Raw genomic sequence first — 23,638 nt, 5'->3', positions numbered from 1 at the left:
ATGTACGTTTTCTCTTTCTGAATGGTGGTGTTTTCACAATCATGGGGTTTTGTGAAACGTGTATGGAAGCATTTAAAATCAGTGGGCAATTCTGCTGTTATGTAAGACCAATTACCGTTCACTACATAAAACGCTTTCAGCTTCAAAATTAGCAGATTAGAAAAGTAGCCTAATAGTAATATAAGCAAGCGCCTTTTTCTCTGTTACCAGTTCCAGTAAAGCCTTGTGTCTCTGATCTATTATAAGAGAACACTGCACTGTTGTGACTGACACACTGTGTAACTGTCAGTCCGATATCAGACATTATTTCTCAGTCAGAAATGATAATATTTTTCTTTCTAGTTGTATACGATTACGATATATATGAAACTTGATAAGTAAAATTCACTTTTGACATGAGAGAAGCTGACATCCGATCAAAAGATCACCGGGAAACATGTGGATCCTAATGATTCATCATTTCGGGTCACAATACAAAAACGATATGCGGTAGAAGAAACGCATGAAATCAGTTGTGGGGAATTCTAATTGTAGACTCAAATTTGTTTGGAGGTTACTGAGAAGATATGCTGCATCTGTAAAGGAAACAAAATAGCATTCTGTTGTTCTATCTTTTGATACAGTGCTGCACATGTAACGACAACTGTACATATAATAATTTTTTTCTTTATGAATTTAGATAAATTAATGTAAGCAATGGTTTGAACTTTTTTTTTCGGTTCGTATCGTTATGTTAAAGAGACTGTGAGCAACTTTTGAAATGAAAATTATTATTTATGTTAAATTTCAAATAATGTGGTAATTAAAGTAAAGTGTATTTAATGTTAAAACTATTGCAAGATGTGAAAATTGTAATTTATACACTTGGTCCATACGTAGGTAATGCATTAGGATATGTGTAGTAGAAAACCTGTGGTGAATACCCTACCTGTAGGGGAGCGGGAAAAGGTGGAGGCAGGCGAGGCGGGAAAACGCACACTGGCGCGGTTCGGCACAACGGACACAGTATTATAGTCGGAGGCGAGCAACAGTCGGAGTTGAGCATCGTTCGGAAGTACACGTACTGTACCGAGGGGGCTACCCAGGAAAAATTGTTTCCATTGAGCCTCGGATGAACCGATTCCGACGACTACTTAGCATGGCTATATTCTGAGGCACAAAGTTGGAAAGATAACGACGCTAAGAAGAAGGAAAGTGCCGATGCAGTGAGAGCCTTAGCCGTGCTTGCATGTGTGCTGTGCTTCTCGCTATCTCGCTGCCCGCCATCCGCCGCACCGACTTGCACAGGTCAAACATTTATTTCATCTTTAGAAGTGTATCTGTGTGGACCAGTGTCGAAAATGTTTCTGACTGTTCAATAATAACGTGACTTTTACCAGCATTGCCTTAGCCGTGACTTATCCTGATCACTGACCTAGACAGGGTCCTTACCTCGTATTGTGCAACCCGAGTATCCTGAACTGAAAGTTTAATGTTAGTGTCAATGAAAATTATCAGCAGATTAATCTATGCCATAAAGGAGTCTAAAGTTCTGTGTGTTATTGCAAATGTTGGTAAAGAACAAAAGCATGACTAAATTGGAAGAGAGTTTTTTGAATTGAGTTAGCGATGTTATTTAATTAATTTGAGACAGAAATAATGACAGTTAAATTATTCAGAAGTAAGACAAAAGAGTAGTTATCCATAGATCGATAATTTTGAGTGTTAATTTGCCTTCAGTACTTAATAGTTTCAGTTTAACGACCATAACAGTTTCAGGGTCCCCCCCCCCCCCCCCCCCCCCCTTCTCTTGTCCATTCTTTCAAACCTTGAAATGTGTTGATCAGATTTGACAAGTAAAGCTAAGTCTATATTAATCCTAAGTGTATTAGTGTTTTTTCCATCATTAATAGTGATATTGTGTGTGTACTTTCAAGATTGTCGATGCTAGGGCAATCTATGCCCGATTTCAGTCTGCTCAACGTACAAAATGCAGTTCGTAGTAATCATTACTGTGTGGTGTTGTGTAATTGTAGCTCGTCCAAATTAATACAAAAAGGAGAAAACTTTAGTACAGTGGATTTTTTTTTGGTTCCAAACTTTGCCATATAAGGCAACGTTACTACGTGTAGTTATGCTTGTACATGCACCCACTTGTACAAGGAAAAACTCACTCATTGCCTAAGTAGGCTGGCGACCGAATTATTAATTATAGGTAGCATCTACTGTGTGTACTTCTTGTCCATGCGAAAGAGTAATTATACTTTACATTTGCTTGATGCATCACTGTAGTTATTGGCTGAGTATAAGTCCGATCTTGCTTCTATTAGGTACACGCGGTCAACTAATGTACTAAAATCATTGTTTATAAGGTGAAGCCCGTGAACTTATTGCAGTACAGGCTTTATAGAGCTAACGTACGTCCGAGCGGGGCGGTAGCGTTACAAGTGGCTTCCCGGTGACAGGACATCCAGCTTTTGTTGGTTACAAATTAATGTAAATACCGAACAGTGGATGTTCAGTGGCACGAATTGCAATAAAAGTCAGTAAAATAAACTGCAGTGTGAGTCAAGTATAATAGTGTGGTATAGTTGGCATTCAATATGGACAGGAACGTAGGCAGGGTAGATGCGCCAAGTGAAATGGAGAATGCGGCTGGCAGTAGCCGGAGTTTACGCGGCCAGATAACAGATGGCGTTAGCGGAAGACAATTGGCGTGCGTACAATACCACGAACACGTCAACGAACAGATTGAAATGTCGAGATCGTCTCGAATACAGCAAGGGACAAAACAGAAAGAAGAGGGTGACTTTGTAGATGATAGTGGGTACGTGAACGAATCCACTGACATATTTGATTCACCACAGATAAAGAAAGAACCGAAAGAAACTTTTGAAGTAGGATCGGAACACACCGATTCCGTAGAACAAAACAGTGTGAAAATTTTAAACATGAACGATTTATTTGAACAATTAACCAAACAAATTGCAGGACAGAGTGAGCAGCTCAAAATACAGAACGAGCAGCTTAAAACGCTCGTTGACGAGCAGCTCAAAACACAGGTGGATCAAATTAAAGCACAGGTCGAAGGACAGGGAATTAAAATTAGTAAACAAATAGAACAGGTAGAACAAAAAGTGGGTAATTTAAGATCTGTGGTAAATACACTGAAACTTGAAATTGATACCATTAACAAAAATATGGATACTATGCAGGAGGAAATTGGAAACATTAATAGTAGATTCGATGTTGAAATTCTCAACATCCAAGAGAAAGTAGAACCTCTGGTTGAAACTAAGGTAGACGAAAAAGTTTTCGGTCTTAAAACTGAGATCGTAAACGAATGTCAACACGGGATATCGCAATTGAAAAAGGTAGTTTTAGACACTGAAAGGGATTTAAGTAAAAAAGTATCCGGATGTGTTCAAAATTGTGAACAAAATACTACGAAAATTCAAGGCAGAATTTTCGATCTGGAGAGCAAAATTAAAGATAGGCCTGGTGTTGTCTGTAATGGCACACCAATTACGAAGCTGTTAGAAGGCGAGGAACGCTTCGATCCAGCCAAGAAACATAACGGGTGGCATCCGTTAGATTTTATCAAAAATTGCGAGAGAGTATTTCCTGAGCACTTGTCTGATCAGGAAAAGATAAATGTAGTAATTAGCGCCTTAGCAGGTGACGCTAAGCGCTGGGGGATAAATTTAAATACCGAACGAATGACGTTCGAAGAATTTAGGCAGAGATTTACGGAAGAATATTGGTCCGAACGAAAGCAGGACCATTTATGGCGGGAGTTCATCATGGCCAAACAGCATGATAACAGGGGCAGGAATTCTTTGAAAGATTTCTGCGTGCATTGGTACCGGAAATTGACGCATTTAAGAGGCCGAAGATCAGATTCAGAAATTATCTGGGAGTTATATAAAAAGCTTCCAGAAGATTCAAAGAGGTATGTAGGAAGCAATCATCGCAGCTTCCAAGCATTTCTCGAAAGAGTCGAAGACGAAGATCATTGGCGTGAAAGTCGTGCCAATTATCAAAATTTTGGTAACCGTAATAACCGACACTATGACGAGAGAAATGACGGCGAAGGGTTTCGCGTCTATATAATACAGAGAGGAAGAGGCAGAGGAAGAGGCAGAGGAAATTATCCAGGTCGCGGTCGAGAGTATACCGCGCAAAATAATAACGACGCGGGAAACTAATTACCGCGAACGTTGCGGGCCAAACGGAAGCGGACAACACATACAGGCCCCGATTTAAGAAAAGATATCGGACCGACCGTAATGTAATGAGACAGGATAGGGACAGTCATGGAACGCCGCGACGTGTTGTGGCGAAACAAGCGTCAGGTGCGAGCCAGAATGAGTCATCTCTGCCGCACAGAGCGCTACATGTTAACAGGCGAGTGGAGTATCAGAGGGCAACGGCCCAGCCTAGCAGAACATCTTTTCGGAAAGAAGCCGCTAGCAATACGGCAGCAGTAGGTACGAACGTAGCCGTAAGAGCTGAGGAAAATTTTACGAGTGATAATTCCGTGGCAAAGGAAACAATAAATGAAACTGTGAATACACAGAGAGGTGCGGTTAGCAGTGTTTGCAATGAGATAAAAGGCGAGGATGAATTAGCAGAAGTAACTGATTGGCGTGTGCAGATCGATGATCTGTACAAGGGCCTAAAGCAATGTGAGTGGGAGGATTTTAAAAGGGAGTATGAGGCGAAGAAATTAGTTGGTGGAAAGAGAGATAGTAGGGACGTCCATAAAGTGACGTGGCCCAAATTTGAATAGGGGAGAATAAATAGCGCCGCGCAAAGTACGCGTGCTGCCGATAGGAGGAAGGTTAATGATAGGAAGGATTTGGAGGATGAAATCCTCAGCATTGACGAAGAAATAACTTCTGCTAACAGTCCGCCAATAGTACAAGCTGCTACCGAGAGGCACCGTGGAGAAGGGGTAGATGATTACCTGAAAGTAATTAAAGTCCACGAGGATTACACTAAATATGAAGTCACAGTAGATGTAAATAAAGCTGATGATGAGGCCGTCTTGCCAAAAGAGGAGATTGAATTAAAATCCAAGCCTGACGACAATACAGAGGAAGAACTTAGTGCCTGTCTCAGAAAAGCTTTTATGTTAGAACCTGAAAGCGATCCGGAATGATCGGATTCCGACGATAGTTCGGATGATGAAAGATATACAAATACAGACGAAAATGAATGTACTATATCTCCCTATTGTGCAAAAGTAGCGTACTTAAGTGAATCTGATGTTGAGGAAGAGAGTAGTGGTGATTCTAGTGAAGATGAATTTTCAGGTGTAAAGGAAAATGAATATACTTTTACTGAAAGAGGGTATGAGAAAACCAGTGAAAATAAAGGGGATGCAGTTAATTGCGATATTGTACCTAACGATGACGACGTATCAAAACAAAATCCAGACGTTGAAACAGAACAAAGAAAGAAAGAGCCACCGGACGACTCAGTGTTTATTTTGCAAAGAGTTCAAGTAAGCAAAGACTTTGAACTCCAGAAACCGAAAAAGCCGCCAGATATAAATGGTTCACAGGTCAGGAACGTATCTTGGGACGATGTCACAGTCGACCAAGGTGCGTTGCGGAAAAAGACAGGAAGGGGCATGATTTAGAGCCTGGGGCAGGTTTATATCGGATTTTGAGACTGTCATGAACACCCTACATCATGAATCTATTGGGTTCCCACCGGAAGAAATTTTGTTAGGCAGCAGTAGTTAAAGTTTAATTGAAGAAAAACTAGTTTCCACCTTGTACAAGTTTGGGATTGGATCAAAAGAAAGAATTGGTGATAAAAGGGCAAAGCAAAAAGCTGAATCTAGATCTAAAAGACACAATAAAAATTTAAAAGTTTCAAAATTTAAAATTGGAAATTATGTTCTTTTAAAAACCCACGAAAAGTCTAGTGAACTAAACCATGAAATTTCAAAATTTAAATATATTTATAATGGACTATATATAATACAGAATATTCCACACGACAATGCTTACTACCTGATCTACCCAAAATCCAAAAGACCTTTAGGTGTAAGAAATATTGTGGACCTGAAACTGTATGTTCCTAGGAACGAGTAAATGTGCTGTATCTTATGCTGAACCCAAGTTATTCTAAATGTATCTAATCTTTGTAAATGTCTGTATACCCTTGAAAGTGTGCTAATGTAGTTATGTGAGTTTCAGATTACCAATTGTTCTGTAACTGTAAAAATGTATGGAGAAAAGGACTGAAAAGAAAGGATAAATGCTATCAGCCAGATAAAAGATGGGACTGTCAAAAATGAAAATGGGCAGTGTATGAACCATAATATGAAGGACTGCCAAATACCAATGAGGGCAGATAAATAATCGATGGAAAATTGTAAATGTGATCCAGGGGGTGTGACAATATGAAGTGAAAAGGACTGCCCAAATCCGCATAATAGGCAGCAAATATGTGTAGTTAATTTTCTGAATATATGTGTGTGTGTTTTGTTTAGTAAGTAAGAAAATGGACTGCTATTCAAAGCAAGCAGCGACAAATTATCTTATAGTGTATACAAAATATGCAATTGTTTTTGTAGTTAAATGTTTGTATTCCAGAATTTTAAATTATTTCTTTGAGAAATTTAGAAAAAAATGATTAAATTGCTAATTTAGTGATGTTATGATGGGAAGTTGGACTGTGCAAAAGGCACTTGAGTAAATGACAAGTAATTATTCTTGATGTGTTAAAAAAGTGTAAACCTATATACAGTGAGTAAAAGGAAATATGTAGTGTAAATCTTTTTGGACAATTAAGTAAAGATTCGGAACCACTGTATAATTGTAAGATTTAGTGTTCCCATAAAATTTGGACTTAAGAAAATTTTCTGGAAACAGGGGCATGTGTAACGACAACTGTACATATAATAATTTTGTTCTTTATGAATTTAGATAAATTAATGTAAGCAATGGTTTGAACTTTTTTTTCGGTTCGTATCGTTATGTTAAAGAGACTGTGAGCAACTTTTGAAATGAAAATTATTATTTATGTTATATTTCAAATAATGTGGTAATCAAAGGAAAGTGTATTTAATGCTAAAACTATTGCAAGATGTGAAAATTGTAATTTATACACTTGGTCCATACGTAGGTAATGCATTAGGATATGTGTAGTAGAAAACCTGTGGTGAATACCCTACCTGTAGGGGAGCGGGAAAAGGTGGAGGCAGGCGAGGCGGGAAAACGCACACTGGCGCGGTTCGGCACAACGGGCTCAGTATAACAGTCGGAGGCGAGCAACAGTCGGAAGTACACGTACTGTACCGAGGAGGCTACCCAGGAAAAGTGGATTCCATTGAGCCTCGGATGAACCGATTCCGACGACTACTTAGCATGGCTATATTCTGAGGCACAAAGTTGGAAAGATAACGACGCTAAGAAGAAGGAAAGTGCCGCTGCAGTGAGAGCCTTAGCCGTGCTTGCATGTGTGCTGTGCTTCTCGCTATCTCGCTGCCCGCCATCCGCCGCACCGACTTGCACAGGTCAAACATTTATTTCATCTTTAGAAGTGTATCTGTGTGGACCAGTGTCGAAAATGTTTCTGACTGTTCAATAATAACGTGACTTTTACCAGCATTGCCTTAGCCGTGACTTATCCTGATCACTGACCTAGACAGGGTCCTTACCTCGTATTGTGCAACCCGAGTATCCTGAACTGAAAGTTTAATGTTAGTGTCAATGAAAATTATCAGCAGATTAATCTATGCCATAAAGGAGTCTAAAGTTCTGTGTGTTATTGCAAATGTTGGTAAAGAAAAATAGCATGACTAAATTGGAAGAGAGTTTTTTGAATTGAGTTAGCGATGTTATTTAATTAATTTGAGACAGAAATAATGACAGTTAAATTATTCAGAAGTAAGACAAAAGAGTAGTTATCCATAGATTGATAATTTTGAGTGTTAATTTGCGTTCAGTACTTAATAGTTTCAGTTTAACGACCATAACAGTTTCAGGGTCCCCCCTCCCCCCCCCCCCTTCTCTTGTCCATTCTTTCAAACCTTGAAATGTGTTGATCAGATTTGACAAGTAAAGCTAAGTCTATATTAATCCTAAGTGTATTAGTGTTTTTTCCATCATTAATAGTGATATTGTGTGTGTACTTTCAAGATTGTCGATGCTAGGGCAATCTATGCCCGATTTCAGTCTGCTCAACATACAAAATGCAGTTCGTAGTAATCATTACTGTGTGGTGTTGTGTAATTTTAGCTCGTCCAAATTAATACAAAAAGGAGAAAACTTTAGTTCAGTGGATTTTTTTTGGTTCCAAACTTTGCCATATAAGGCAACGTTACTACGTGTAGTTATGCTTGTACATGCACCCACTTGTACAAGGAAAAACTCACTCATTGCCTAAGTAGGCTGGCGACCGAATTATTAATTATAGGTAGCATCTACTGTGTGTACTTCTTGTCCATGCGAAAGAGTAATTATACTTTACATTTGCTTGATGCATCACTGTAGTTATTGACTGAGTATAAGTCCGATCTTGCTTCTATTAGGTACACGCGGTCAACTAATGTACTAAAATCATTGTTTATAAGGTGAAGCCCGTGAACTTATTGCAGTACAGGCTTTATAGAGCTAACGTACGTCCGAGCGGGGCGGTAGCGTTACACACATTTGTTAAATATCTTTATCAAGCAAGTTTAATCGTAGATGCTCATTGTTATATCCTAGCCAGTAATGCCACCCGAGCCCGCTGCCAAAAGGTTGGCAGCATCAAAGTCCGGACGCCGTCCGCATAAGCAGCGCCAGCGAGACAGTAAATCGCCAAAAAATGTCCAAAATGTGTGGGAAATCTTATGGGACTTAACTGCTAAGGTCATCAGTCCCTAAGCTTACACACTACTTAACCTAAATTATCCTAGGGACAAACACACACACCCATGCCCGAGGGAGGACTCGAACCTCCGCCGGGACCAGCCTCGCAGTCCACGGCTGCACCGCTTTAGACCCCTCGGCTAATCCTGCGCGGCAGGAAATCGCCGCAAGTCTGCGCGCGCCACCGCTGGCTTCTGGTTTCTTAAGCGCTGGAGTCGCGAGCGCTAGGACCGTTCTGTATTCGCCGCTCAGTTGTATACTCGCCACCGAATTGTGTACTTGCTAGTCAGTTGTGTGTTCATCGCAGCAGAGTTGTTGTTTGTCGTCAGCCGACGTTGACCTAGCCGCTCCGACTCGAACTAGACAGATTTCTGTAGACACGGAGTTCACTACTGTGTTTCTGTATCTTCGTTAATAAAGATAAGTACCGACTTTTATTTAATCAGAGTGTTTGGGTTTTCATCTTTCTGTTCACTGTTCCAGCAGACCGGTCGGCCCGCTATTAAAAGTGTGGCGGTGACTTCGTAAGCCGTTTCTACTGCGAATTGTTTGTCGCTACGAACGCCGCCACAAAACTGGCGACGAGGGCTTCCGAACTCGTGTGCAGGGCTGGTTCAACTTGTTTCTGGTTATACTAATTATAGCGATAAAATTTTGGGGGCTGGTTTAATTTGTGTTCACTATGTCTGCCGAATTACAACAGTTGATCTTGTTACAGAGTCAGCAAATACAAAGTCTGGTGGAAGCAATCGCCAAACAAGCGGATAATCCTCCAACGCAAAAGGAACAAGCACAGGCAGCACCACCTTTCCGTGCTTTTGATGCATCAAGAGAAGAATGGAGAGAATATTTCGCGCAGTTGCAGGCGCACATGACAGTCTACAAAATCACGGGTACTGAGCGGCAGCTTTATTTAATTTCCACTGCAGGCGTTGAAGTCTATCGACTGCTTTGTAAGTTGTTCCCGGAATCCAAGCCAGAAGCTTTAGACTATGACGTTGTTGTTAACAAGCTTGCTGAGTATTTCGAGTCGCGAGTTCATGTGGCAGCAGCCAGATTCAAGTTCTTCATATTAAAGAAACTGCCACATCAATCTAATAAACAGTGGTTAACAGATTTACGGGGCCTCACCCGTCAGTCCGATTTAATTGTGTGTGTGGAGCTTCCTACAGTGATGTCATGTTACGAGACGCTATTAGTCAAAACATTGCAGATTCTCGTATTCGTGCTGCTATCTTAAAGTTGCCTGACCCGTCATTAGAGACTGTGATGAACATCTTTGAAGCCCAAGATACTTTTGACTATGCTGAGTGTGAGTTAGATCAGCCATGTATTTCTCAAATTGCCTGTGCTAAGCAAGTTATGTCACGCCCGCGGCCCCACCGGCAGAGTCAGACTGTAAACACTAGCCGGCCGCGTCGTGTTAAACACATTCGTCAGCCGCGTGTGCAAAATGATAGAGTTAAGTCTTGCCCTAAGTGTGTTCTTGCTCATCCTCGCGAACGTTGCCCGTTAAGAAACGCGGTTTGTCACTTTTGTCAAAGGAAAGGACACATCCAGACTGTTTGTTTGCGTAAACGCAAGAACAATTCTAGTGCTGCCCAGCCCATGGATATTCATGTTCTTCAAAGCCAGCCCGCCCAGAAGGTCGCGTTTAAAGACTCTTCCACGGTTCGTGTGGGTAATAAACTTGTTCGCAATAAGCCACCCACCCAGCCCTCTGCTATGCGACCCAAGCGTAATTCAAACGCTGTAAAAAGTAATGTACAGACTGCAAGTGAAGCGGGAGTTGTTGTTCCACCCGCCCAACCCACGAGTTGTCGTAAGCAGCGAACACGCGCTAAACGCGCTGATTTTGTGTCTTCCGCCTCCACTGCACCGATCCAGAGACAGTGTAATAAACTATTTGTGAAGCTACGCACCCAGGATAAGACCTTCAATTTTCAATTAGACACTGGTGCGTCTGTGACTCTCATAAATAGTGCTACGTATGCGGCTATCGGCCGCCCTAAACTTTCAGCGGCAAAACATTCTTTGGCTACTTATAGTGGCGAACACATTCCTGTGTTAGGTGTATGTAGCGTGCCAGCCACATTCCGTGGCAATACAAAAACAGTTTCATTCACAGTGCTCCGCGCTACAGACAGTGTAAACATTTTTGGATTAGACTGTTTTGACTTGTTTGGCCTGTCTATCCAAGACAATGTGTTGCAAATTAATTCTGTTGTTGTTCCTCAAGACAGCATAACCGATTTGTGTAAACAATACAGTGACATATTTAAAGACGAACTAGGTTGTGCTGCGAACTTTGCCGCTCATATTACGTTAAAAGATAATGCTCAGCCTCGATTTTTTCGTGCTCGTCCAGTGCCTCACGCCCTCCGGGCACCTGTAGCAGATGAACTTCGTCGTTGGCAAAACAACGGTGTTATTCAACCCGTTTCAGCGAGCCAGTGGGCTTCTCCCTTAGTTATTATAAAGAAACCGTCTGGCAAGTTACGTTTGTGTGCTGATTTTAAGTCGACAGTTAATCCTCAGACTGTCATTGATTCTTTTCCTTTGCCTAGACCGGACGAGCTGATGGATAAGTTAGGGGAAGCTCGTTTCTTTTCCAAAATTGATCTCCGTGAAGCATATTTGCAATTGCCCCTCGACGAGCAATCACAACAGTATTTTGTCATAAACACGTCGTTGGGGTTGTTCCGTTTTCTGCGTTTGCCTTTTGGTTGTGCGTCAGCTTCAGCTGTTTTTCAGCGTTTTTTGTCACAACTTCTGGCTAATGTGCCATCGTGTTGCAACTATTTAGACGATATTGTTGTGTCCGGTCGGACGCCTGCTGAACATTTCCGTAATTTGGAGTGTTTGTTTACAGTGTTGTCTCAGGCAGGCCTACGTTGCAACATCGATAAATGTTCATTTTTCCTTACGGAGCTGGAGTATCTGGGACATGTTATTAATGCTCAAGGCATTCATCCCTCCCAGTCACATTTAGCAGCTATTCGTGATTTGCCCGCCCCTCGCAATCTGCAGGAATTGCAAGCAGTTCTTGGCAAATTGACATATTATATTAGGTTTATACCTAATGCATCACAGATTGCTGCACCGTTGCATCGTCTCCGCCGTAAGAATGTTCCGTTTGTGTGGTCAGCTGATTGCCAATCAGCCTTTCAGCAGCTTAAAGAGGCTTTATTGAATGATCGTTGTCTGGTCCATTACGACCCTAACAAGCCTCTGGTGTTAGCTTGTGATGCCTCTTCTTTCGGCCTCGGTGCTGTGTTGTCTCACCGAGTCGGTAACACCGAACGTCCTATTGCGTTCGCATCTAAATTGCTAAACAAAGCTCAGTGTAATTATAGCCAATTTGACAAGGAAGCGTTGGCTATTGTGTTCGGTGTCACAAAATTCCATCACTACCTCTATGGTAGACCATTCTATTTAGTAACAGATCACAAGCCCCTGACGTCACTGTTTCATCCGTCTAAACCAGTTCCTCAGCGGACAGCTCAGAGACTACAACGTTGGGCTCTTTTGTTATCACAATACCAGTATGAGATACTGTATCGCCCTACAGCTCAGCATGCAAACGCTGACGCGCTTTCTAGATTGCCGATTGCTGCGGATGATGTCTTCGATTCCTCTGACGACTCTTGCCATCAGATTGACGCCGATGAGCATCAATCCCTCCGGGATTTTTCCATTGATTATCGTCAGGTGGCACGTGAGACAGCTACGGATCCTCATCTGAGTTTACTATTACGTTTTGTTCAACGTGGTTGGCCGTCCAAGGCAAAGGATATATCGGATCCTGTGGTTCGTCGCTATTATCCGCAACGTCATCTGTTGTCTGTTTCGCACGGAGTTTTGCTGTTACGCACCGAGAATGACCAGCTTAGTGTAGTGGTTCCCCAAGTGCTCCAATCCAAGGTCCTCGACTTGTTGCATCAAGTTCATTGGGGAGTGGTCCGCACCAAGCAGCTTGCCCGCCGTCATTGTACATGGATCGGCATTGATAAGCAGATTACGCAGATGTCTACAGATTGTTCGACGTGTGCCGAACACCAAGCTGCTCCGCCTCAACGCTATTTTGAGTGGGCACGCCCTGCCGGTCCCTGGCAGCGGGTACATATTGATTTTGCTGGTCCATATTGGAATTCTCGTTGGCTCATCGTGATAGATGCATTTAGTAATTTTCCGTTTGTTGTGCCCATGCAGTCTACAACGTCTGCACAGACTATACAGGCGTTGACTTCAATTTTTTGTAATGAGGGTCTTCCAGAAGTTTTAGTGTCTGACAATGGTCCACAATTTACCTCTGCTGAATTTGAAAGTTTTTGTTCTGCCAATGGCATTCGCCATGTTCTTACTCCGCCGTTCCACCCTCAATCGAATGGTGCAGCGGAACGTTTTGTACGCACATTCAAGGATCATATGGACCGCCTTCGTGCTACGCACTCTCGTCAGCAGGCCCTCATCACGTTCCTGTCGTCGTACCGGACCACGCCACGCGACGGCCCTTCGCCTGCGGAGCTTCTCCACGGCCGTCGTCATCGCACCCTACTACGGTTGTTGCACCCCCCGGATCGACCTGCCGCTTCTGAGCATCGCACGCGTTTTCAGCGCGACGACGCTGTTTTTTTTCCAGAGTTTATGACGGTCGCCGTCGTTGGGAACGTGGTACCGTGATAAGAGTCCAGGGTCGCGGTTTTTATACTGTTCAAGGTGCTACTGGGGTGCACAGGAGGCATCAGAACCAGTTGCGCCGCGCTGGCCGCCCGGATTCTGCCGCTCGTTCTTTGTCCACAGATTTGGTCCGCGGCGGGTTCCAGCCGCGCCTTCCGACTTCGCTGCCGCCCCCAGGGCAGCAGCAGCAGCCGTCGCCGCTACCACGCCGACAGCCCGTCCCGTTGATGCCTCCCGCGCAGCTTCATCCGGGAGCGCCCCAGGTGGTCGCTCCGGCGCCTGCGGTCCCTCTTCAGTCGCCACCGCCTTCGGAGCTGATGGACGTCGACCCCTCAGCCGGGCCGCCTTCCCAAGCGGTGGCTGTGCAGCCTGTCCTGCAGCCGCTTTCCTTGGGCACCCCCAAGGAGTCTGACACCGCAGCGCCTTGTCCAGCGCACACTCAGCAGCCGTCGACGCAGCGTCAGGAGACGCTGCCTCTCTTCGTGGGTCCCGACTCCCCGTCGCGTCCAGTACCAGAAGCTGCGCCCGTGGTCACAGGCGTGCACCCTGACTTCGGTTTTCAGTCGTTGTTTCCCGAGGCCCCGCGCAGCCAATGCTGGGGTGCGGACCGGGGACTGCCACCGATAACAGTCTCCGCCCCGGTCTCTTCTGCTACGCCTGCAGCCAGACCCCTCCCCCGCCGTCGACGCTCGCCACGTCATTATTCAACGACGGTGCGGCGATTTGGGGGGGAGGAGTGTTATATCCTAGCCAGTAATGCTACCCGAGCCCGCTGCCAAAAGGTTGGCAGCATCAAAGTCCGGACTCCGTCCGCATAAGCAGCGCCAGCGAGACAGGAAATCGCCGCAAGTCTGCGCGCGCCATCGCTGGCTTCTGGTTTCTTAAGCGCTGGAGTCGCGAGCGCTAGGACAGTTCTGTATTCGCCGCTCAGTTGTATACTCGCCACCGAATTGTGTACTTGCTAGTCAGTTGTGTGTTCATCGCAGCAGAGTTGTTGTTTGTCGTCAGCCGACGTTGACCTAGCCGCTCCGACTCGAACTAGACAGATTTCTGTAGACACGGAGTTCACTACTGTGTTTCTGTATCTTCGTTAATAAAGATAAGTACCGACTTTTATTTAATCAGAGTGTTTGGGTTTTCATCTTTCTGTTCACTATTCCAGCGGACCGGTCGGCCCGCTATTAAAAGTGTGGCGGTGACTTCGTAAGCCGTTTCTACAGCGAATTGTTTGTCGCTACGAACGCCGCCACAAAACTCATAGGCCACAAGAACTGTCAAATGTTGATTTAGCCCAAACGGATGTGTAATGAGAACTGAAATGGGGGCTTTTGGTGAAAAGTCAAGACAGTCGCCCCGACAGCCAGATGGATACCGATAGGGAACATGCATTTGACGCAAACTGTCAAAGTTTGTATTTACTCCACGTCTCTTACCGAAAGGAATTTTCTCTACGCAGTCGCGCAGCAATGTAACGTCACCGATTTCCACCTCTGCCTGCGATACCTTCCTAAGTGTTTAGATCTTTGCTGCGGGTCAATTCACTTGTCCGCGAAAAAAATCTGGTGGACAAACGATGACCGAGCAATGTACATCAAGGCCGGTAATTACTGTAGTACTTGGTTGTAGATCTCTGGTCACTGAGCACAGAGCTGCAGCGTGCGTGCAAATTCTGTCGTCTCTGCATCGTCCGCCATCTTGAAATTTATAAAAGAAAGAAACATGAAAGCCTACCATCTCTATCTAAAAGCTTAATGTAACTTCATACAAATTTTGAAGGAGTTTCACCCGGCAATTTATCTGTTTTAACTATATAAACCTGTATTACGCATATCTTACACGCATCACCAAAAAGTGATAGGCCCTCTGATAGACCTTTCGTAAAAACAAAAGGTTTGATTTTAGGAATGCATTTCCAGCAAGCACCCATTGAATATTATGCACTCTTGGTGCGTAATCAAATGCCAAAAAGTGTGCTTTCTTGCCTTTTAGGCTCGATTCGTGATGGGCAAAAGTGCTTGCAGTTTGTGACAGCTATCACTTAAAAATTACTGAGAAATGGGCTGTAGCGAACCTCATTACAAGCTGCATCTCTGAATCTGTGTCACGGCGTCCTTCACTGAATGATGAAAAACGTTACGAAAGACTGCAGGCGTGCTCATTTCAAAACGTACTGGTGCTTGCTTCTGAGACAGACTTCCTCGGAAAATGCCAATTAAGAGCAACGTGACTGAATAACGCCACGTCGCTATGCGAGAGAACGAAGTATGATTCAATAAATAGCCGAACGATAAATCTGTGAGAATGTTTGTTGTAATGATTATTGCGATATAAAACAATATGTGATGAAAGCCAAACATTTGTATGTACATAATTCTTCAAAGTGTCAGTTGCAAAAAAAGCTTCGTTTACATTCATAAACAGTCTTTGGTCATCACAGAATTTAGTGGCCTGCCACGCATATTCATATAGTACAGACGACTGAGGGTGTACAATTGGTTGCACTTTTATACAGTCTTCTCTAGAAGCTATCTCTATTCTCTTCGGCGATGTACGCGCTATTTTGTAGTCGTTTTATAAGATTCTTCGCCTGCACGCACAGTGGAGTACATTTGGGAGGGACTATTTTGACACCGTACGTTGGCAGAATAACGTGGGATGGATTCGGTGCAGGGCCCTAGCGCTTATGAAAAGTAACCGCTTTCTCGCTGCTTGAATGTCAGACACCAAACAAAGAATATAAACAGGCCTAAAAGTTTGAAACTCGATTTTCTCGGAAACGTTGAGAACTGCATTTTCCTGTTTACGTTTGTTGAAGTCCAAGTCGTGGCCCGCGGATTTTGTAAATACGTATCCAAGTGGTGAGGGGAAATTCGTAAGGTGCCCCTGTCAGTAAAACTCAGCCTCTGTTCTAGCTTGCGGTCGTCCCGCAATCTAGCGACTTCTGTTGACACTGCCCCCACAACGTTTCTTAGCACTGTGACACACAGTCGCTTTTGCAGTTGGTCGCAGTCCTGTCCAGTAGTAGTAGTACGGTATTCTGCCTTACGGCAGGTCTTGTCATGGGTTAAGCCTCTTCCACTTCAGTCTGCCCATAGCCAGTCTCTTCATTTCTGAATATTTGCCTCCTTTTATATTGTCCAGCATTTGATATCTTCTTTTTCCTCTTCCCCTTTTTCCCTCCACCATTCCTTCTATTCCTTCCTTCAATAAACAATCTCTCCTCAAACAGTGTCCAATCCAGTTCCGTTTTCTCTTTCTGATGACTTTCAGCATGTTTCTTTCTGCTCAAACTCTTCTTTATACTTTTTAATAGTCCAGTAAACTACTTATAAAAGAAGGAAACAATTTTGTTGATATGCGATGGGTCTTGGTAATATCACTGTGCAGCGTGGACCACAGTATCTTCCGGGGTACAGGTCACATACAAAATGAGCAATTAATAAATGAACAGCAGATGTCAGTCACGATTCGGGCTTGTTCTCAGACATTCGCTCGTCCCGCGATCCAGTGGCGTCTCTTCGTACTACAAGTCTCCAAAAGACTCGCCGTCGTAATTTATTCTCGCCGCCACAATCAGTCAGTTTAATAGTGTTTGATCGTTTATTATGCCTGTAACTACTAATTAAATTTCATCCTTGTTTCATCTGAATGTTACAGTCTTGTTTTCAAGCTGATTAAAATATGGTAACACATTTGCCTGTTATTCTAATGTTGTTTATGAACAGGGACGTAAATGATCATTTACAGTCCACTTGGTAAATCGGTGTACTCTCTAATTACTACATGAAACATTACTTTTTCTTACTCTGTATTCAATGTTAAATATATTTTCAGATGTACAAAACATTTCCGTTTCATTCTTATCTTAACTTAAAAACACCACAAATATTTACATATCCACCACAAATAGCACATGAGAGCATTTTTAGAGTTAAAAAAACCTTTTGGCAGTGGCAACTGGAAAATATTTTTTTGAAAGTATGAGGGTAGCAAGGATAAAGTACATCAGCTAAATCTTATACAGAGCTTATACAGAAACGAGACTACAGTTAAAGGAGCCTAAGGACATAAAATGGAAACATAGTTCAGAATGGAGTGAAACAGGGTGTCAGGCTATGCCCGGTGCTATTAAAAGTGTGCGTTGAGCACAAAGTGAGAGAAACCAAAGAAACAATGGAGGGGGAATTGTAGTTCGTAGAGAAGAACTAAAAATTCAGAGGCCTGCAGATGATATTGCAATTCTGTCGGAGACAGTAAACAGTTGTGCAAATGAATGCGAAGTACCTTGCAAACAGGTTATCAGATAACCATGAACAAAAATAAAACAAGGGTAACGGTATGTAGGGGAATTAAATAACGCGATATCGAGGGAATTTGATTGCAAAACGAGACATTAAAAGTTGTAAATGAGTTTTGCTACTTGGCTACAAAAATGGTTCAAGAACAATATGGCAATATCCGACTGAAGACCACAGAAATAACAACCGATGTGAACTTCTGTTGTAAACTGGCTCGAGTGTGTTTGGCCATAGGATTTAATGGTATTCCCTCCTGTGTAGCACTAAACTGTCAAATTTTAAGCTGAGCTTGTGATGCCATGGCTAATAACAGATATAATTTTTTTCCTTTCTTTTACTACCTTCAACTCCATAGATATATTTCTGATGACATACAATATTTTTCATTTGGTTATATAGTGTAGAACACGAAGTGTGTGACTATGTTTACTGTGCTATTTACTATACGAGTTGCCGGCCGAAGTGGCCGTGCGGTTAAAGGCGCTGCAGTCTGGAACCGCAAGACCGCTACGGTCGCAGGTTCGAATCCTGCCTCGGGCATGGATGTTTGTGATGTCCTTAGGTTAGTTAGTTTTAACTAGTTCTAAGTTCTAGGGGACTAATGACCTCAGCAGTTGAGTCCCATAGTGCTCAGAGCCATTACATTACTATACGAGTTCGTTGTGTAAAGACTTGGATTTTTTTCTGATTATCTTCCAGATAGTTGTATTAAATGTACTGTGTGAAACGGAATGCAATAGGCAGAAGTGTTGTAAGAACTGTGGAGCGAGAGAGGTATCGATAGTTGTCGGGTCGAACAGTGAGCAGACAGTCGCAGATGGCGCGTAAGCATGGCGGTACAGAAGCAAGTCCTGTGTATAGTAATGGTGTGCGTTTAACGCGATATTAATACCGGACTTTCTTATGTTAGACCAGTTAGAAATTTGACGTAATGATGAGTATTCTAAACGGACGTCGTATTACGCAGACGCTGTTGTTTTTTCCAGAATGATGCTTGTGGCAGTGACAATGCACTCGTGAACAGATATTATTTAGAATTGAGCTGCATTACATTAACTGTCACTTTAATATTGCTCAATTTCTTGCGTGCGATATATGACGTGTGCTAGAACAGTAACTGCCAATGTGGAAGCTGTGAACTGTGTTGATACGTAAGTGACTGTTTTCGCAGGAACCGTGTTATTGTGAACCATGAACTGTAGATGGACCGTCCAGCTTCGCAATTGGCAAAGTATAGCAAATGAAATGTTAATGTAAACACAATCTATGGAGAGTGCCAAAGTAAAAGTTTCAGTTGAACTAATACGACCTTTAGGTGCGGCATAAGCAGTTATTTTGTTCCGGCCTACGACAAATGGATGCTACTCAATTTATTACCATCATCAGCGGAAACAGAATGAAAGGGAAGAGAATATCTTAATGCCAAGGACATGACTGTATGAACGTACAGGATTCATATCAGCAACTTCAAACTGCTTCTACCGCCGTCGCCACATCACGCCGACCCAGAACAGATAAGACTCAAAACCAATCCTCTTTTCGAGAAACAAAATTCTGACCAATTTAATTGCTTATTGCTCCATAATAGACTATCTCTTAATGTTTATCTCTGTAAATAAAGGTAGTGTACTGTAAAGACTGTTCAGCTTCAGTGATTGTTGATCCCACCACTAACAGCAGTTATTGTCACCATTTGTTGATTTTGCTTTTCAGTGTATTTGTACTAGTCGTTGCATGGGTTGTATGTGTCTTTTGGATAGGTGTGGTTCGATTTGTACATACAGTAATTTAGATGGGAGAATTTATGTTGCACTGCGAAATGTGGCCAAACGTGTAAGATGAGGCATCTGCCATTGAAGTTACACTCCTGGAAATTGAAATAAGAACACCGTGAATTCATTGTCCCAGGAAGGGGAAACTTTATTGACACATTCCTGGGGTCAGATACATCACATGATCACACTGACAGAACCACAGGCACATAGACACAGGCAACAGAGCATGCACAATGTCGGCACTAGTACAGTGTATATCCACCTTTCGCAGCAATGCAGGCTGCTATTCTCCCATGGAGACGATCGTAGAGATGCTGGATGTAGTCCTGTGGAACGGCTTGCCATGCCATTTCCACCTGGCGCCTCAGTTGGACCAGCGTTCGTGCTGGACGTGCAGACCGCGTGAGACGACGCTTCATCCAGTCCCAAACATGCTCAATGGGGGACAGATCCGGAGATCTTGCTGGCCAGGGTAGTTGACTTACACCTTCTAGAGCACGTTGGGTGGCACGGGATACATGCGGACGTGCATTGTCCTGTTGGAACAGCAAGTTCCCTTGCCGGTCTAGGAATGGTAGAACGATGGGTTCGATGACGGTTTGGATGTACCGTGCACTATTCAGTGTCCCCTCGACGATCACCAGTGGTGTACGGCCAGTGTAGGAGATCGCTCCCCACACCATGATGCCGGGTGTTGGCCCTGTGTGCCTCGGTCGTATGCAGTCCTGATTGTGGCGCTCACCTGCACGGCGCCAAACACGCATACGACCATCATTGGCACCAAGGCAGAAGCGACTCTCATCGCTGAAGACGACACGTCTCCATTCGTCCCTCCATTCACGCCTGTCGCGACACCACTGGAGGCGGGCTGCACGATGTTGGGTCGTGAGCGGAAGACGGCCTAACGGTGTGCGGGACCGTAGCCCAGATTCATGGAGACGGTTGCGAATGGTCCTCGCCGATACCCCAGGAGCAACAGTGTCCCTAATTTTCTGGGAAGTGACGGTGCGGTCCCCTACGGCACTGCGTAGGATCCTACGGTCTTGGCGTGCATCCGTGCGTCGCTGCGGTCCGGTCCCAGGTCGACGGGCACGTGCACCTTCCGCCGACCACTGGCGACAACATCGATGTACTGTGGAGACCTCACGTCCCACGTGTTGAGCAATTCGGCGGTACGTCCACCCGGCCTCCCGCATGCCCACTATACGCCCTCGCTCGAAGTCCGTCAACTGCACATACGGTTCACGTCCACGCTGTCGCGGCATGCTACCAGTGTTAAAGACTGCGATGGAGCTCCGTATGCCACGGCAAACTGGCTGACACTGACGGCGGCGGTGCACAAATGCTGCGCAGCTAGCGCCATTCGACGGCCAACACCGCGGTTCCTGGTGTGTCCGCTGTGCCGTGCGTGTGATCATTGCTTGTACAGCCCTCTCGCAGTGTCCGGAGCAAGTATGGTGGGTCTGACACACCGGTGTCAATGTGTTCTTTTTTCCATTTCCAGGAGTGTATTTACACCGACCAATTACAAAGAAGTAGCTTATACGCCATTGGTTCAATTTAGAGAATTATAGGGAACTTTGAATCTGACACATGTCAAAGTACGCGAACTTTTTTTACATACTACTTAATGTCATATTCCCATTCATTCATGTTTGCTTGCAAATTTATCTGGGTTTAACTGTTACTGGTAAGCAAGATTAGAGTATACTGCGTCATTATTTATCATATTAGTTTCAGAGTGTTTTACTGTTTTCCACTATCAAAGGATTTTATTATCAGGATTTTAACAGGATTGGGAAACTTCTCATATATACGTGTGCATTTGAAGTTTCCGGAAGTAAAACGAGTTCGTGGGACTTACACAATATTGATTTACTTCATGCAGTTTTCCTTTAAACATTGTCTGATTGCTGATTCACTGTCATAGTAAATCTCCAGGAACCTTTTTCTTCACAAGCTACAGATTGTTGTTGTGGCTGTACAGTTCCTAGTTTCTCACGAGTCGCTCGTACTCTCGCAGCGCTACTCAATGTTACATGATTGTTGGAGCAGCGTTTGATACCGTACCGATCCCCACCACCTATCGTGAAATCTCTGGCCTTTTCAGACGCGAGTGTCGTTTAACCAGCCATAATCGACACACTGTGGGTGTATGCCTCGTACAGAACACAGGTGCTAACCTCTTCACAGTACTTGTCGCCATTACGGCACATGGCACTGCACTAAATCAGACATAAAAAGAAATGGTGAGGCTGGTTACATATTAAAAGCACTGAAAAGTTATAATTTATGTTAAACCTGCCACATTAAGCTATGTTTCGTTACTAATATTTTGAGTACCTACCAAAATAACGACAACGAGGAGTTGCTTCTGAGATAAAAGAAACTGTGCTACTGCCACTGTGTATGTGGCATTGGGACCGAAGCTGTACAGAGAGCAAATACCTCATCTCGAGCGCGTGCTAATTGTACCCACAGCACTCACTCTACAGTGGCTTCCATAATACACACGTTGACAGAGCACGCACACGTTTTTGCCAGTTTGTGAAGGGACAGAGACTAATTCCTATTGTACTATGCATAAGTGGTAATTTCTCTTTGTTATAATGCGGTAGAAGAGAGGAATGTATTTTTAAATATGAATGTGAAAAGGTCGCCGCAGGCACGGCGGAAATAGCGGCTGGAGACTGCTTGCCTCTGACACTGTTCCCATTAACTAATATCATCAACGCTACCTCTGTCGCTGCCTGCACAGTTCAGTTTAATTCATTAGGTGCAGTGGGGGTTATGTGAGCTAAGACTGCTTGTTGGTGGAATGATTCATTATATAATTCCAGAAAGTTGATGAGAAAACTAAAATAACAAAACAAAAAGCAGGCTATAATAATTTAGAAAAGAACATAAAAGAAATTTTGAGTAGTATATGCAATAAATAATACCTGTAAGGCCTTAAGCTACTTTAAGGAATTCCTATAAATAATATAAAGAATGAGCAGAAAAGAAGACTCATTTTATTTTTGAAAATTAAGGGTTGTGACAGTCAAAATTTTGTCTTCGAAAGCCTACTGAAGTTGGGACTTGATGACTAGTGTACATTGTAAAATGTCTAAAGAAGTGATATCGAATTGCAGATTGATATTCCGTTTAGTGTTCATTGAGTGATTGTGGCAGTTGAATGAGTCCGTTTTATCAAGTACTATCAGGAGAACGTGTGTAGGTATGGGTGGGTTGCAGTTCAGAGCTCATGAAAATAAAATAAAGGCTAACACAAAGTCCACTGAATTTGTTTTCACTCATAATTCAAAAGCAAATAACATATCAGTATGTCTTCAGAAATGAATAACTATTCATTTAGTCAGGACATCACATAAATTCTGTGCGACGTGCTGCAATAGAGTTGTTCTTGACTCCCCTGAGGTATGCCCCAAATTAAAAAACCACTCCTTTATTTCTACGTTTCCTGATAATTTAACTCTCATGACTGGTAGAGAACAATGAGAGATAGAATCAGACATCACAGAAATTCTGTGCGACCTGCTGGAGAAGTGTTTTTCTTGATTCCCCTGAGGTATGCCCAAAATTAAAAAATCACTTGTTTAATTCGACCTTTCCTGTTAATTTAACTAGCATGACTGCTAGAGAACAATGAGAGGTATAACCAGACATCACAGAAAGTCTGTGCAACCTGCTGGAGAAGTGTTAATCTTAACTCCCTTGAGGTGTCCACTGACGAAAGCTCTTGCCAGCCAAGCGTCGAGGCCGCGGTTCGCACCCCACACGTCCACGACAAGGTTACTCGAGGTGGCTGGGTTGGTTCCCAGGTCGGCTTGCTAGCAGTATAGTCATGCCAGACTGTCGTGCCCACACCTGACATAGCAGAGACATTGCCACCCTGGAACTCATACATCGCAAGGTCGCTTCGCTCCCGAGCTGTGCCGGACATAGCGTTTGGTTCAAATGGCTCTGAGCACTATGGGACTCAATTTCTGAGGTCATCAGTCCCCTAGAACTTAGAACTACTTAAACTTAA

At 43.5% G+C, this 23,638-nt stretch overlaps 1 protein-coding gene across 1 annotated transcript in view; it reads left to right on the top strand.

Annotated features, from left to right (window-relative positions):
* The window catches only part of LOC124620035 (proline-rich protein HaeIII subfamily 1-like), a 145,396-nt gene that overhangs the window by 85,793 nt on the left and 35,965 nt on the right, over positions 1-23,638 (top strand). Inside the window, exon 2 of the mRNA XM_047146701.1 lies at positions 13,656-14,055. Within this exon, the coding sequence (XP_047002657.1) occupies positions 13,656-14,055 (400 nt within the window). The remainder of the gene's footprint in view (positions 1-13,655; positions 14,056-23,638) is intronic.

Source organism: Schistocerca americana, chromosome 6 (genome assembly GCF_021461395.2).
Source record: "Schistocerca americana isolate TAMUIC-IGC-003095 chromosome 6, iqSchAmer2.1, whole genome shotgun sequence".
NCBI classification, from domain to species: Eukaryota; Metazoa; Arthropoda; class Insecta; order Orthoptera; family Acrididae; genus Schistocerca; species Schistocerca americana.
This window is presented reverse-complemented; position numbering and strand designations above follow the sequence as displayed.